At 40.9% G+C, this 17,855-nt stretch overlaps 1 protein-coding gene across 2 annotated transcripts in view; it reads left to right on the forward strand.

The window, feature by feature from the left end:
- The first annotated feature begins 13,742 nt into the window (after positions 1-13,742).
- RFX7 (regulatory factor X7) overlaps positions 13,743-17,855 on the forward strand; it is a 121,317-nt gene continuing 117,204 nt past the window's right edge. Inside the window, exons 1-2 of one of the 2 annotated variants that reach the window (XM_006210956.4) lie at positions 13,743-13,880; positions 14,036-14,198. In XM_006210956.4, the coding sequence (XP_006211018.1) occupies positions 14,038-14,198 (161 nt within the window). In that variant the 5' untranslated portion in view covers positions 13,743-13,880; positions 14,036-14,037. Of the gene's footprint in view, positions 13,881-14,032; positions 14,199-17,855 lie in introns of both variants that reach the window. The other variant, XM_015245009.3, reaches the window with a different exon arrangement.

Raw genomic sequence — 17,855 nt, forward strand, 5'->3', positions numbered from 1 at the left:
CCCCAGCAGGAGAAGCTTGTCAGAATCCTAGAGGAGCCTCCTTCCAGTCATATTTTAAGAAGTAGATTTGGGCCATGCAGAGGGTATATAGAGAGGGACACAAAAATGTGACACTAAGACCCCCGTTTAGAGAAGGACTTTGCTACTCAGTCGCTGGCTTTTGTGGACCCAGCTCTTAGCCCCTTCCAGAATTTCCTTAGCTGCAGTAAGGTCTCTCACCCAGGTCACAACCCTTCCCGATGGCACGCATTCAATGACTGACTGCTACTAAGATACAAGGCCCCACCATTTCCACCCAAATAAGACAACTCTGACAATTAGCTCTGGTGCTCTGCCTGGCATTGGCCAAAGTGTTGTCAGTCCTGCATTACAGTTTGGTTTTTCTCTCTACCTCCTTCTTTTCTTTCCCCTTCAGGTATTAATCCCAAGGGTATTCTGTAATAAACATTTTTCACTCTCAGAGTTTGCATCCTGGAGGACCCAACCTGCAGCACCTACCTTCTCCCAATCAAATGGAAGAGTACAGATATTTTACTGAGATGAGTGCTGAGTGGTTGGTGGGAGTAGAAAATGGGGCATTGGGTCCTGGTCTTTGAAATTTACTCTCTTTTTCCACATGAGGCTTCACCCTCTAGATCTTTAGGTAGTAGTTAGAAGCTCCCCATCCCAGCCGTCCGCCCCACTATGAAAATTTCCCTATCTTTAAACCACTCTATTTCCATCTGTACATTCTGCAGTGTTTGCCTCTCCATTTCTTTGGAGTCTGCCACCTGTCCTTATAGAACTCAACTCCTAACTCCTTCTTGGGACCTGATACACACCTACTACATGCACAAAATCTACTTTGCATCACCCTTATGGGACTTAAGGGGAAGCAGAACCAAAGGAAATAGGAAGCTCATGCTATCTGCTTGCCATGAGTAAAACATCCTTTATCTCTGACCCAGCTTCCCAGAAACTTTCAGGCTAACTTTTAACATGCAAGGAGGGTTCAATCTCAGATCCTTCACTGCTCCATGAAAAGTTGGGAAAAGAACAGGTGTAGAAAGTTTCCACTCTATCCGTGGCTGGGATTCTCTCCAGTAATCATAATCAAACAACCAACAACCTTGAAGTTTAATTTTCTTTAACACATCTCTCCACACGAAAGATTTCTATTTCTCCTATTGGTATAACTTCGATTTTATTTATTGCAAACTTCAGCCTTATGTTAAAAGAACATAACACCCTCCTTGACCTGGGCTAAATTAGAAAACATCCTGATATTAAGTAAAAATAAGGGACACTCTGCCCATATTGCTTTTCCCTGTCCCTGGGTTTCTCTCCTGATTACAGGAAGAAGAGTCCCGAGGTAATTGTTGTGGCTGGCTCTGCCTCAGTGGGAATATTATTGGTATGGTAATAAATATGCCAAATTTGAGGTGATAATGGAATACCCAATGAGAATTTTCCAGTAAGCTCTTGGCTGGAACTTGAGGGAAAAAGTCGTAACTAGACATGAAGATGTAGTAATTTGGATGTCAGTCACCAGCTTGGATACGATACACAACTCAGTTTCTTTTTTTACATTTCAACTTGCTTTCTGGTCCTGACTTACTTTCTGACTCCATTCCACTGGGCTGACAGGGAAGGTGATCTCAGCCATTCTGAAGGGCATCCTTCATCCTGGATTGTATCATAATCTCAGAGTCTTACACGGTGCCAGGGCACAGAGGGGAACTTACACAGTTCCCACTAGGAGTCCACTGTCCTATCTCCATCGTCCCTCCAATTCTTGAAGATCTCTGATGCTTCTGTGCCAATTTAGTGCCTGGGAATCTATCTCAGACTGCCCACGTTCCGTCTGTCTAGATGCTCCAAGAGCCATTTCTCTCTGATGCTTTCTTCCTGCTGTCTCCCTGATTGTATTAGCTGGAAGCAGTGCCCCAGTGTCTAAGCTCTGGACCTCACAGATCTTCTCATTCCTACCCTCCAAGACAATATCTGTTTGTTGAGGTAGATCTTTGTTCTTTCGTGTTTCTTCTGAGACATGCCATTTACACCTGGGAATTTTATCCCCACTTCTTATTAACTTCCTCTTTAAGTTGCCCTAAGGGCTTACAGTTTTGGAATGAAAAAGCCAAGGAGACTTGTAGCCTATTTCTGCTTTCCCTCCTGCTGCATACCTCCTTGGAGGCAATGATCACAGGGCTACATGCTTGAATGAGAGGTGTGGAGAAGGGAAATACTGAGATGAAAACCCCATAGATTCATATCTCAACATAGCTTCCAGTCACACAGATTTGATCATGAGCTAAATAAAGGTGAAGCCATGAAAGTTAATGAAATATCTTTTATCCCATTACATCAAATCCACCGGTCTACCTTGCACTTTAAATCACCTTCTGCCATTAAACTTGTCAAACTATTTCAAACTGGTGATTTCATCTTCTTCAGAACTTACAGGAAATAATTATCACTGTATTTCTTCTTTTGGTAATGATCATGTATTCTCTTGTGACTTACTTACTCTTCAAATAACCTAAGGCTTCACCCATAATTTTTTAAATTGCAAAACTAATGTGTTCATAATAAAGAATTTGTTGAGGAATATAATTTTGTGTCATGTCAGGTAAGTATCTGAACTAATGCTCTTACTGAAAACACCAAAAAATGCTGAATATAATATATATGTTTTAATTAAGAGCATTAAAGAACTGACCAGATCATAAGGAACTACCAGGCCAAAATAAAAGGGAAAGCTGAAATCCAGGGAGACAAGTAAACAACACCAAAGCCACTTTTGGCCTGAGGGCTTTGTCATTCCTGGAAAACTTGAATTTGGTTTGGCATACTTGAAGGGTGCTGGGGACAGATGTCAAATTCTTAGTGGGAGGTGTGGAGTCTAGTAGAAGATTTACACAAACTAAACTGAGGCTGTAAAAGGCTATACTCTCAAGATAGGGATAAAACAAGTAAATGTTCTCTAATTCCAACTTCCAGGGGAGTCTCTACAAAGAACACTATTTTGGTGCTGGAAAAAGAAGAAAGAGGAAGAGAAGGAGGAGGAAGGGGAGGGGAAGGGACAAGGAAGATGGGAGGGAGAGGGAGAGGAGGAGTGAGAAGAAGAAAAATAGAGGGGATTAAAACCTTCTCTAAGAATTTGTGACTATGCAGTTTATCCTCCCATGGATATGTAGCCTGGATTTATATCACCTGATGGGCAAGAATACATTAAGCCAAAATTATAACCAATACCACAGAGATACAAAAAAAATAAAAACCCACAAGAGAATACTAAGAACAAATATACGGAAACAAATTGGACAACCTCTATAAAAAATTGACAAGTTTCTGGAAACTTACAGGCCACCAAGACTGAATCAAGAAGAAATAGACGACTTGAACAAACCAATCATTAGAAATGAAATAGAATTAGCAATAAAAAACCTCCCTGCAAACAAAAGTCCAGGACCAGATGGCTTCACTGGGGAATTCTACCAAACATACAAAAAAAAAAAAAACACACTCAGATCATTTTCAAACTCTTCCAAAAGACTGAAAAGGAGGGAATACTCCCAAAGTTATTCTATGAAGCCACCATTACCCTGATACCAAAGCCAAACAAAGACACACCAAAGAGAAAATTACAGGCCAATATCATTGACAAACATAGGTGCAAAAATTCTCAACAAAATATTAGCAAACAGAATCCAACAGGACATAAAAAAGATCATACACCATGATCAAGTTGGATTCATCCCAGGGCCACAAGGATTTCAACATACGCAGATTAATCAACGTGATACACCACATCAACAAGAGAAAGGACAAAAATCACATGATCATCTCAACAGATGCAAAAAAAGCATTTGATAAAATTCAACGCCAGTTTATGATAAAAACTCTTACCAAGGTGGATATAGAGGGAACATATCTCAATGTAATAAAAGCTATTTGTGACAAATCCACAGCCAGCATAATACACAACAGTGAAAAGCTGAAAGCCTTCTGCTAAAATCTGGAACAAGGCAAGGATGCCCACTCTCACCACTTCTATTCCACATAATCTTGGAAATCCTAGCCAGAGCAATCAGGCAAGAAAAAGAAATAAAAGGGATCCATATTGGAAGAGAAGAGGTAAAACTGTCATTATATGTGGATGAAATGATACTATATATAGAAAACCTTAAAAGCTCAACACAAAAACTACTAGAGCTGATAAAAGAATTAAGCAAGGTAGCAGGGTACTAGATTAACATACAGAAATCAGTTGCATTTCTTTACACTAACAATGAAATAGCAGGAAAAGAAAGTAAAGAAACAATCCCTTTTAAAATCACATCCAAAACAATAAAAGACTTAGGAATAAATCTGACCAAGGAGGTGAAAGACTTATACAGGGAAAACTACAAAATGTTGACTAAGGAAATTGAGATGACTTAAATAAATGGAAAGATATCCCATGCTCTTGGATTGGAAGAATCAATATTGTAAACTGGCCATACTTCCCAAGGCAATCTACTGCCTAATGCAATCCCTGTCAAATTACGCATGACATTTTTCACAGAATTAGAACAAATAATCCTAAAATTAATATGAAATCACAAAAGATCCAGAATTGCCAAAGCAATACTGAAGAAAAATAATGAAGCTGGAGGAATAATCCAGACTTTAGATAATACTACAGAGCTACAGTAATCAAAACAGTGTCGTACTGGCATAAAAACAGACATATGGAACAGCAAAACAGAATAGAGAGCCCAGAAATAAACCCACAGACCCATGGTCAATTAATCTTCAACAAAGGAGGCAAAAATATATAATGGAGAAAAGACAGTCTCTTCAGCAAGTGGTGTTGGGAAAACTGGACAACAGCATGTAAATCAATGAAGTTAGAACACCCCTTCACACCGTATACAAAAATAAACTCAACATGGCTTAAAGACTTAAATATAAGATGAGGTAAACCTCCCAGAAGAAAACATAGGCAAAACATTCTCTGACATAAATCTTAGCAATGTTCTCTTAGGACAGTCTACTCAGGCAATAGAAATAAAAGCAAAAATTAACAGATGGGACCTAATTAAACTTATAAGCTTTTGCACAGCAAGGGAAACCATAAGCAAAACAAAAAGACAACCTACCGAATGGGAGAAAATATTTGCCAATGATGCGACTGACAAAGGTTTAATTTCCAGAATATATAAACAGCTCATACAACTTAGTAACAAAAAAAACAAACAACTCAATCTAAAAATGGGCAGAAGGCCTAAACAAACAATTCTCCAGTGAAGACATACAAATGGCCAATAGGCACATGAAAAAATGCTCAATATTGCTAATTAGCAGAGAAATGCAAATCAAAACTACAATGAGGTATCATCTCACACCAGTCAGAATGGTTATTGTTCTAAAGTCCATGAACAATAAATGCTGGAGAGGGTGTGGAGAAAAGGGAACCCTCCTACACTGCTCGTGGGAATGCAGTTTGGTGCAGCCATTATGGAAAATAGCATGGAGATTCCTCAAAAAACTAAAAATAAAGTTACCATATGATCCAGCAATCCCACTTCAGGTCACGTATCCAGAGAGAGCTCTAATTCAAAAAGATACATGCACCCCAATGTTCATAGCAGCATTATATACAACAGCCAAGACATGGAAGCAACCTAAATGTCCATCAACACATGACTGGATAAAGAAGTTGTGGCATATTTATAGGAAGGAATACTACTCAGTCATAAAAAATAAAATAATGCCATTTGTAGCAATATGGATCAATCTAGACATCACCATTCTAAGTGAAGTAAGCAAAAAAGAGTAAGAAAAATACTATATGATATCTCTCATATGTGGACTCTAAAAAAAGACAAATGAACTTATTTACAAAACAAAAACAGACTCATAGACATAGAAAACAAACTTATGATTGCCAGCAGGGGGAAGGGGGTGGAGAGGGATAAATTTGGAGTTCGAGATTTGCAGATAATAACTAATATATATAAAAATAAATAACAAGTTTATACTGTATAGCACAGGGAACTATATTCAGTATCTTGTAATGACCTTTAATGAAAAAGAACATGAAAATGCATATATGTGTGTTCATGTAAGACTGAAGCATTATGCTGTACACCAGAAATCGAAACAACATTGTAAACTGACTGTACTTCAATAAAGATATATATAAACAATAAAAAAAAATAGAGCCCTTTAAAAGCCAGCAGCAACCTGAGGGCTTGACCAACTTAGGAGAATGATGCTAACAGATACAATGAGAGGTATTATAAATAGGAAAAACAAAAGATAAAAGATTAAAAAAAATCATACAAACAGCAAACCATAGTACTCACTTGGCATAATTTCAGGTAATGGCAGTGAGGGAAAAGGATAAAGAAAACTAGAAAGTCCCTGGGAATAAGTACATTCATGTACAAAAAGAGCACAGAAGATAAACATATCCCACAATGAGACCAGTTGGCCTACTTCATAGGTAATGATCTTTCCTGAGGTCGGTAAGAAGGAAGTCCGAAGACTTCCTCCTCTTCTCAAATACCCCAGGGATGACATGAAGAGTTAATGTGATTGTTACTTTTATGCGTCAGCTTGGCTAGGCTAATGTACCACTTATTTAATTAAACACTAACCTAGGTGCTGCTGTGAAGGAATTTTGTTAGTTGTCGTTAACATCTACAGTCAGCTGACTTTAAGTAAAGGAGATTATCCTTGATATTCCAAGGGTGTTCCACCCTAATCAAGTGAAAGGCCTCAAGTACAAAACTAAGATTTTTCCTAAGGCGGAAGAAATTCCACCTGTGGCCTGCAGCTTCCGCTGATGCCCAAGAATTGCTGGCCTGCTAGCCTGTTGGTCTGCCTTACAAACTGGGCTTGTTGGCCCCTCCAATTACGTAAGCCAATTTCTTTAAAATATATATTATAATAATTACAATAAATATTATGACAAATATATGATCATAATAATATTACAAGAAATTTATAATATATTCTACTGGTTGTTTTCTGATGGATCCCTGCCTTACACAGTGAGCATGGAAACACAGACTTGGAATCTGGTACCCAATGCAACCTTTATCATCAGCTCTTCACTTCCATTAGGCCAGTCTCCTGTTTCTCTTCAGAGTCACACTCATTTTCCTGCTTCTTTTCACACTGCCTGTCCCTTCTGCCTTTTCTCCACTCTTTCTCCCACTTTCCTAAACTCCTTCCCTCTCCTTACACTCTAGTTATGTCCCAAGTCCTTCGTGAAGCCACCTCCCTTCATTGGAGCTCCTTCCACTCTTTTCCTTCTCTTAAATCCCTCAGCAGTTATTTGCTGAGCCATTCACTGTGATTCTCCATCTTACCTCTCATTTAATATTGTTTTGTACACAGTATCCACCACTAGCTAGGTATCAATTTGTAAGGACAAATTGGGCTGTGCAATCAATGTCACGTTTCCTTATTTTGTTTAAATCAAATTCAATTCACCTCTGACTTAAGTGATCCTACCCTTAATTCTGCTGAAGCAGAAGGAAACCCAATCCCAGTTACCACTGGGCTTCCCTGCCTTCCTCCCTAGGAAAGTAGTAGAGTCTGGAAGATGGAAGATGGATGTTGAGCCTAGAATCTGGGGGAAGGTGAACTTTGACATCTTCATTGTTCAGGGAGATGTGGTCCCTAGAAGCCCAGCAACAGCTCTGCTGAGGGACAAATGGTGGCAGTGGCAGGGGGATCCATCCTTCGTAGGGTCATAAAACAAGGCTGTTGTCCCCAGTACTGACGCTCTGACCTTTGATTCTTTTTCAGTTTTCTTTCGCAGTAATTCCACCTACCCACAATCCCTCCTTCCTTCTCTCTTTCCTCCTTTCCTTCACTCCCCAGGTGCCCCTACCTCTTTAACCCTTAGCAAAATCTCCTCTAAGAGCAAGATATCTGGAAGGTAAACTATTGAGCACAACTCCAGGGATAACAAGGACAGTGCATTCTCAGGAGTTGTGGTCCAGGAGGCTTCAATTACAATGTGAACAGTGCCCCCTGGAGTTGTCTAAGAGAGAATTCCCATCAACTTATTTCTGCCTAAAAACACAAAACTGTTGAAGCCTGTTTGGAACAGGGGTTGGGTGGGGTGGGGTGGTGAAGAATATAACGAGAACATAAACCAAATTCATAGCTTAATAAATTATCCTGTCACACGTTTATTTTTTGTTTGTTTGTCCCCTGTATTTTAACTTCACATTTAAAAATACACGTTGGCTGATATGTCTAGTGTTCCAATTAGATTATGAAATTCTTGAAGATTCGAACAATACCGTATTTACCATTTATTTTTAAATCTTTCTGAGGTCTCAGCATAATAATTTGTATATAAAAGGTATTTAAATGCATCTTGAAATGAACTGAGGTATAATAGACTTTGTGGATTACTGATTAGGCTCCACAAGTTCAGACTGCACCAGAGCTGACCTCCTCATTGTAGGATTGGCTCTGGTATCTTTTCATTGTCACTTTTAGGGTTAGGTAAATATGCTTTTACTTTACCGGCTTCTGTTCACAGCAGCTGCTGGCCGGAATTTCCAAGATATCAAATTTCTACTTGGGACCTTTCTGACCCCAAGTAAAAGTAAACATTTCCTTTAAAATTCAGACAGATGATATTAACTTTACCCTTCTTTAGTATAAAGAGAACATGGGTCACAACATACACATGTGTATTGTAACAACAGGGGAAAATTTCTAAGTGAAATCAAAGCAGTACCTGGCGTTCATTTTCATAATGCCTTTCACTTGGAGGGCCAAGTACATTATGAGAACTTTAGCCTACTAATCCTTAGAGATAAGTACAGGGACCCGACAGAATGGCCTGTGTAGTTAGGGTCACATAGCCGGGTAGTGACAGTGTTGTTAACACCCTGCTGCCTTGCCCAGTATTTGGAAAGTCAGGTTACTTTCTTTGCCTTAACAAACCATTGTTTTAATGACATAATGGAGTATTTGTGCTCTAACAGGAGAATTCACATTTTCACATCATACTAACATTAGTTAAGTATGGCATGGAGAAAATGTATCCAAATTTGCCAATATGCACTTGGTTTTTGAACCTTCCAAACTCCCTCTTTTGCAATCTGTCTTCCTCTTCATTGTCTTCTTCCCCACTGCCCTCGCCTTTCTCCCTCTAATGCTAGTAAAAAACTGAAAACTCAATCACATGACAGCATTGGAACTTAATAGATTAGCTTCCCTAGGACTATATGCATTTTGAAAGACAACAGCTTAGCCCAGAGAGATGAACCATCACTTTGTGACACGGAGAAATAATTTTTTTTGGGGGGGGAAGCCTTCCTTCCCTATTCCCTACAACAATAATGGGCAGATGATCACTTATTATACTCACAGCAACTAGAGGGAAAAGTTTGCAATGGAAGAAGGCCGAGAGAGTAATGATCAAAGGAAAAGAGGATGAGGGAATGCTTCATTTTCATTTTTAATGGAGGAAAAAAGAAGAGTGTAGAAACTTATCTTTTCCATATCTGTAAACCACCATAATTTGTGGAAATTAAACTTACATTTAAGCACTTAACCAAGATTTACTTCTGATGAAGCTTATTTCAGGCCTCATCTTTCTTTCGTCAGAACAACTGTAACTTAGAACACAGAGTAACACTTTGTAAAGCGGCCCTATGCCTCCCTCCCCTGCACACTCCTTTGCGCTGGGCTCTGCATCATGGGCTCAGCCCAGGTGCCCCTTCCTGCCTGGCCTCACACCAGTGTTCATGCTGCTCCTTGACCTGAAACCATCTTCCCTTAGTCCTTTGCCTCTTGAACTTCTATTCACCCAAGGAGACCCCCACTCAAACGCTAGCCAAGAGGCCTTCTCCACATAGATCTTTTTCCTGAGCAGGACCAATCCCTCCCTCCATTATACTCAAAATCTTGTGTAACATATATTAAGAGGTCTCTCTGCTCCCCAGACTGTAAAACACTTCAAGTTGGGACCAGGGCTTATCTATCAATCTACCCACATATCTAATCTATTTATGTTTTCTGTGCCTGATTCTTTTATGTATCAAATATAATAAATGTATTATAAATGTATATGCTACAGTCCAGACAGTATAAAAAGTTTAATTTCACAAAAGAGACAAGGTTTACAGACATAAGAGAGCAAGATGGTATGATGTACCGGAATAAGAAAGTTAAGTAACTTTTGAACTCAACAAATATTTACCAAACACCTAGGAGTAAGGAATTGTGTCCCAGGACTACCAGGATAAATAAAACATAACCACTAGCTTCAAGGTGCTCACAATCCACCTTGCAGATTGTCTTTCTCTATGTATAGCACCTCCCTGGTTTAGATATCACCTTACATGTTGTTTCTCACAACCACACTGTGAGGTAGATCATGATTTTCATTTTTATAGAGCTGGAAACAGAGGGCTTGAATCCTTAGGTTTTTTGACTCCCAGACTGGAGGCTTTCTTTCACACAACATCAGTGTTTCTCAAAAGTTTCCACAGGAGTTTACTTTCAAAGGGTGAGTAGACTTACACTCTAGGAAATCTATAAGCTCAAAATCTAGTGTGTTCTCTTGAAAATTCATGCCTACTGTGATGTTTTCCATTACTCCTCACTGAGTCAAGGCCCGAGTAAATGAGCCACATTGATTCCAGGTCCCAGAGGGAACTTTGTACAGGGTTTCATAACCAGAGGGGATACAGACAATTTCAGAAGCACCATGGCTACACTGCTACACTGCAAGGTGTCTAGGTTTGAGTCCTCATCCAAGAACTTGGGTAACGTCATCAGACTTCTTTTAGGTTTCCAGAGGCCTAACTCTATTCACGGTCCTCTGTGAAGACAGTAACAAAACACACATTCTACTCCCAGATGTTAAGTGAGCAGTGAGGGCTGACCCTTTAAAACCTCCCTGCAAGGATGTCCATTCTGGCAAATAGACCTCTTCAGTCTGCCACCCTTCCTACTGCTGGTTGAACCTAAAAGAGTCCCAGATGTCCCCTCCAACCTCCTGTCCGCCCCTGAATCAAGACCCCACAGGCTCAAGGATACCCTCTCGTCAGCACCGCCGCCAGAGGGCAGCTCGGGGTTGCAGCTCTGCTGTGCCCTCTAGTGGCTGCTGGGATGACATCACTCTTTTATGGAACCTATAAAAAACCCAGAAGTTGCACTTGGGAAGCCAGCTTGTGTGACACCGGTAGCGAATTTTTAAAGAAACGTCTTGGCTCTCAGTTTCCTTTTCTTAAGGCCTTTGGCAAGTCTCAGATACATTACCCTTCTTGGATGAATCTCCCACTCCCTAGGGTTTCCCCCTCCCAGGGTGTGGCAATGTGGAGCCATCATTCTCTCTTGGCAAGGTAAAAAAAATTAGAACCTGGGGGATTTGGCAACTTTCCGCAATGCCTTTTTACTTCCTCCATCTTCCCCAAGGATATAGAGCTTATATATACATTGAAGGTTTTTCAGTAGAACCTCACTTTCAGCATGGCTTGTAGGTTCTGGCATTAGATCTCAGGATTCAAATCCTGGCTCCCTCATTTACCTCACTGGGTAACGTTAAGATGTTAACCTCTCTAAGCTTCTGCTCCATCTATAAACTAGGGGAGAATGGTACCTACATTATACGGTTTGGGGAGGAGTAACTATAAAGTATGGAAAGTGCTAGGTCTTGCACAGTGAACGTGCTCAGTAAACATTAGCTATTTTAATTCTTCAAAGATTCTGTCTAGTGAACACCACATCTATCAAAAAAAAACTGTCTACATAGGACACAAGGGTATATATGCAAAATGAGTTAATAAACAACCTATATTTTCCAAAAATGACTAAGCTAGTAGTAACCTTAGGTTATGGAAAAGGGGGCTCGTTTGTGTGACAAAATTAGTGCCATGGGTTTTAGGGTGCAAAGGACTCCAAGGGGCTTAGAATCCTCATGGAGGAGCTGTTTTGCACACAGGTGTCCCTCCTCCCTCTTAGTCCCCCTACTCCCGCCATGTGCAAGAATTCAGGGTGAATCTGGGAGTGGAGTTCATGAGTCAGGACTGAGGGCACAGTGGTGCAAAAGCAAAAAGGTTCCAGGCCAAGGCAGGGAACTGAGAACTCCAAAGGCCAAGAAGCACAAGCCAATCAGATTCCCCACCCACGAGGAGTCTAAAAGGTGGCAGAGACTCACTGCCCAAAGTCCAAGCACTGCAGGAAAGTGGCCAGAGAATCTGACAGGTAGAAACCTGATAGAAACGGTCAGAAAAGTTAAAGCTGAAGAGCTCATTACACCCACAGGCCCAGATAAAGGTCAGCGTGAGCTGAGCAGCTGTTCCATCTGGTGCCAAAGGCCTTGGCTGTTGTCTTCTACACCCAGGCAGTTTAGGCCTCCCTGATCAGCCCCACCTAGAAAAGCCAATTCTTCTGCTCTTAAAGGGGACTTGCATGTTTCTGGCAGGAAGTCTTACTCTTAGTTGGCAAAGCTATCTCTCAAGGATGAGGCGGGGTGGGAGGTGGGAAGCAGAGAACGCGTCCAGAGGTTCACATGTGCTTCCAAGGAAGGAGCTCGTGGCTGGAGCCTGAGCCTCCATGTTACGAGAACTACACGCGTTTCTTTCCGAGGCAGGCAGGGGCCTTGGCTGCCAGGGACCCTGACAAGCCGCGACTTGAGAGCCTGGGTTGGCTGGAGAGCGGTATAGAGGAGGTGGGAGGGCATTCCTGGAAAGGGGGTGGGGTGGGGAGGGAGGTGAGAGGAACAGCATGAGCAAAGGCACGAAGGAAGAATGAGTCTGCTGCGCGTGGAGAATGGCATGGAGACTTCACTGATTGGAGCTGGGAGTTCTTGCAGGGGGATGGAGGCAGCTATGATTGGATAGCTAAAGTGGGGCCAGATTTGGAGGGCTTTGAATGCCCGACCGAGGAGCACTCAACCCAGCTCCTGACTTGCGATTTCCGTTCAAGACCGAATTACCTAAAGGGTGGTTAATTCCAACGGGTGTTCTTCTTTGGGGGCTTCTGAAAAGTCAGCTTATCCTCTTACCTGCTTCAATTTCTCTTCGTTTACCCAGGGAGAAAGTAATCCTCGCTTGTCGAGGGAAGGGGTGATAGTGTTGACTGATTTCACTTTACTTGCTTGGAGGATGCAAAAAGACAAAAAAAAAAACAAACCAACACATTTCCACGCCAAATATTAAATTTGGTTTCTCCTCCTCCTTCTCCTCACGCAAGTTCTCTTTCTCTCGCCAGCACCTCCCCCACGTTTTCCTGCTCTCCTCCACCAGCTCGGCCAGTCCCCTCCGCGGCCCCGGCGGCGCGCGTTCCCGGCCCCGCTGGCCCGCGCCCGCCCTCCGCACCCGTACGCCCCCCTCCCGGCCCCCCGCGCCCGCGCCCGCGCCCGTATCCCGCACACACTGGTCCACGCCCCCCCCGCGGCCAAGCGGTAGGTGTTTTGCCGTCTGCGCCGGGCCGCAGTGCGGCTGCGCGCACTGGGCTGCCTCCGGGGCTGGCAGGGCAGCGGCGGCCGCGGCGGCGGCGGCGGCGGCGGGGCCGGGAGCGAGCGGCGGCGGCGGCGGCGTGGGGAGTGGCGTGGAGCCGAGCCTGGGGCTGCAGCAGCGCGGGGCTCCGGAGTAGAAAGCCCCGGGGGCAAGAAAGGAAGGCGGGCCGCGAAGTCCCTGAGCAACCGTTCTCCTTGGATTTGGGGGAGCCTCGCCCCCCCACCTCGTCTTCAGACGCCCCCTCCTCACCCCCCAAGCCCCAGCCGCTGACAGGAGGCGGCGGCGGGGGGCTGAGGGGCGCCGCCATGCCTCTCCCGCGGTGAAGCGCCCCGGCCGTGAGGAGCCTGCTCGGTCTCCCCGGTGATGTCCCCCAGGCGGCAGGCGAAAGCGACTCACTCGAGCCCTGGGGTAAAGGCCTAGCTTTTCCAGCTTCCTTCCTCCTCCTCCTCCTCCTCCTTTCCCCTCCCCCTCCTCCTCTCCCCCTTCGTCCTCCCCTCCCCGTCTCTTCCCTCACCCTTCCCCGCGCCCCCATCTTCCCTCCCTCCCTCCCACCCCTCCAGCAGCGATGGCAGAGGAACAACAACAGCCGCCACCACAGCAGCCTGATGCCCATCAGCAGCTTCCCCCCAGCGCCCCCAACTCGGGGGTGGCTCTGCCAGCCCTTGTGCCTGGGCTGCCAGGGACAGAGGCCAGCGCGCTGCAACACAGGATCAAGAACTCCATCTGGTAAGAGGATCCTCCATCGCTGGGGTAAAAAAGCCCAGGCACATTTCTGCTGCAAAGAGGGTGGGGGGCGGCGGGCGGGGGAGCGAAGGAGGAGGCTGCTGCATTCATTGAATGTGGGTATCCAGAGTCGGGTGCATATTTTTAGGATCTCTGGAGGTGTGGGGACTTTGCATCAGCCCCTGGGCTCGGGAGTCAAAAAATGCTTTTACCCCCTCCTCAATTGTGAGTGCAGATAAATAAGTTATTTGTGTCTTTCACTTATGTATAAGAGAAATATGGGTCGAAATTAAGTCCTATTGCATTATGATAGCATGAATTTAGGACTGAGGAATGTAAAATGTGTTTACTCCTTTTTGCAGTCATACAGGGAGGAAGAAGTGTATTGTGAATTTTCACCAGACACTGTGCGTAAGAATATTAACATGCAGCACAAAACCTAATGTGTCTTCCTTTCAGTTGGTTTAGCTGCTGTTTCTGGGTGTTTTTGCCTTCTTTATTCTGAGATTAAATTTCTCTTCTAGGGATTTTATTCTTTGCATTGATTATGAAGAAAGGGTTTCTTTAGTATTTGATATTTTATTTTAAGGTGGTAGTTTACACTGTAAAGTGATTTTCTGATTTGAAAAGATGTCTTTAATTTAAAATAAGTGGCTTGCCATTTTTTTGTGTCTTTTTTTAGAAACCATGGATGAAATACCCTTTCCTTTTCCTGTACTTTCTAGTATGAGAATTTACAATGTTTCATTATTAGATTAAACTCTGAGAGACTGGTGATAGTCTTTTAATAATTAAATACACTGAGTTAAGTCTGTCTCCTGTTAGTACCATTGCAAATATTCTTTGAATATGAACTTGCATTATTTTTGTAGGATTCTTCATTAACTGACATTTTTGGAAAACTGTAGTGCTATTTTATAAATGGAAAGCAATATTTGGAATTTGGTCTAAGAGACTGCTTTTAATAGAAGTTTAAAAATAGAATTAAATGTGGTGTAAAAAAAGAAGCTTTGATTTTAAAAATGAAATCTTGCATGTCTGTCATTGAATATGATTACTGAAATATCAAAACTTCTTAATTTTTAATATTGCAATCTAAAAATAAATGAATCATAAAACAACTGGCATTGCAGCATAATATTTACACATTTTAAGATAGTGATAACTTTTAAATACAAAACTAAGGTTTCCTATATGGTAATTTTCATTATTTTCTTGGCATATGTCCATATTGTCATGATGCTTATATGAAGTAGGTCAGTGAAGGCTTTAATAGTTTCATACTACACAGTAGTTGGCAGCTGAGTATCTCGCTTTCACTTTTAATTTTTAAATGAAGTTTAAATATTTTAAAGGAGAATTTTTTAGGGTTGACAGTCGTCATGTTTGACAATTAGAATAGGTCAGATAAATAGAATTGTCGTGTGTGTGTGTGTGTGTGTGTGTGTGTGTGTGTGTGTGTATGTGACTATTTTTCAATGGATGCTCTCACCCTTTTTTTTAAAGCTGTAATTTAAAGAAAGAGATGCTTTATCTCCTGCTTACCATCAAGGTTTCCAGAAACTAGGTTTATTTTCCCTACCTGCCCGCCACCCTTTTCAGCAGTATCTCTGAAATCATCATTAAATTGAATTAAGCATCTTGATTTTTACATTCAGGTAAGGGACATACAAATTGAAGGACTAAAATCTTTTTTAAGAAAGGCAGATTTTAAAAGTTTCATTAGTAGTGTATAATTTATTATAAAAGCAATAAAGGTAAGGAACCTTCACTTTATATTTTGAAAATAAGAGTAAGTTGTATAGGCAACTGACTGAAGTCATTGAGTAATAATGATAGTGGAGTGCTCATTTCGGTAGGTCATGTGATTTAATTCTTTCATTGATAATTTGTATTTACACATCCATTTCAACTTTACTGATTTTAATGTGAGGAAAACTTCTGAAGTACAGTGTACTTCAGTTTTTGATACTTGCTCTGAAAAAATAATGAGCAACAAACCCCTTAGTCCCCAAATGTACAATCTTAGGTCTTCATTTTAAAATTGTAATGGCACACTTACTAGCATTCAGTTTTCAGCTTTAGAAATCCTATTTGCAAAAATTATTCTTTATATTTAAAAATTAAGGATAAACAATGTTGATAGATCATAAACAATGTTAGTAAATATTTTTAATACATAGTCTCATATCCCCTGTGGACTGGATTTATATTATTCATCAAGCGACTATGTAAAATAAAGATATTAGAAAGGGAAAACTCCTTCACTACCATCTCCTCCTAAGAAATAGTATGTATGTGTGTGTGTATATGTGTATCTATCTATCTATCTATATAATTACAATCACTTCTAATGGATAAGATTGCAGTTTTTAGGTATCTCATTTCACATTTTTTGAAGCAACACTGTCTTTTTATCAATTATTTTATCATTTGCTAGTATTTGGAAAGATTATCAATTTTGTATTACTGTGTCAACCTTTGGTATCATTACTAATGAGAATTAAAAATTACATTAAATGGAAATGTGGCATTTAATAATTATCAAATGGGCTTTTCATTTAGGTTGACCATAGTTCCTAAATAATTGGACTTGCAGATCACAAACAAGTCTGTACTTGTCTTCCTATCTTTCAAATATAAATATAGTATGTGATGTAGGCCTTTAGCTGGACAATGAGTTATTTATTATCTCAGTTCATAATTTATTCTGTTTATTAAACCAAAATGCTGTTTGGTAAAAATATGACCATGGTCATTTCAAGCCTTAACTGAGTCTTTGGGAAAAAATATGAAGTATTCAGAGTAAAAATCATAGTATTTAATGACATCAGAAGCCATCTTTTGTAAGAATTGGAAATATAATGTATTTTTAAAAGAGTTCTAGAAAATAAAGTTACTAACTTGACAACTTTATAGTGGTGTAATATTTGTGTAATGCATTTATGAATATCTTCAGCTTAAGTTCAATGAACCAAGCCTGCACCCTTCTTGATTTTCCTCATTCTCACTCTGTAGACAGTTCCAGATGACTTATACTGCTCACTTGAAAGGAGATTTATTTGCAGAGGTGTGTTTTAATACTGAATATGCTGTAAAAATGGTATTTGTATTTTGTAAATAATAAAAATAATAGAATTCCAATTTACACTTTTCGTTAGAAGAAGAAAACTAGTAATTAATGTCTTTTTTCCAAATAAAGACTCATACTGGCAACCTAAAACAAAGCCACATACTAACCTCACTGCGAACTTCTTGAAGCTACATTGCACCACTCTTTGGTTACCTGAAAAAAGAATACCAAAGCAGGTTTTTTCCCCTCTTCCTATCTCCCAGTGTCTTCATAGTTTTAAAAAAAGAATATCTATTTAGTTTAGACCAAAAAAAAAAATATGCAAAGTGTTTTTCTTTTCCTTTTTAAGGCAGTTTTACTTGAAACCCAGAGAGAATAAAATTATTGTGGAAGAAACTGCATTTGAAATCTCTTCTGCCTTTTTGTGATTAGTTATATTTAAGAATAATCATACCTACATGGTTGAGAGTGATTAACATATTTGAAATTAGACTGTCACATAGACAACAAACTTTTACTTACAAGTTGAAAAAAAAACCCTGATGTTTCATTGTAGAAAATGTTCTAATACTGTGTTTACTCAACAA

Source organism: Vicugna pacos, chromosome 6, assembly GCF_048564905.1.
Source record: "Vicugna pacos chromosome 6, VicPac4, whole genome shotgun sequence".
Taxonomy (NCBI): Eukaryota; Metazoa; Chordata; class Mammalia; order Artiodactyla; family Camelidae; genus Vicugna; species Vicugna pacos.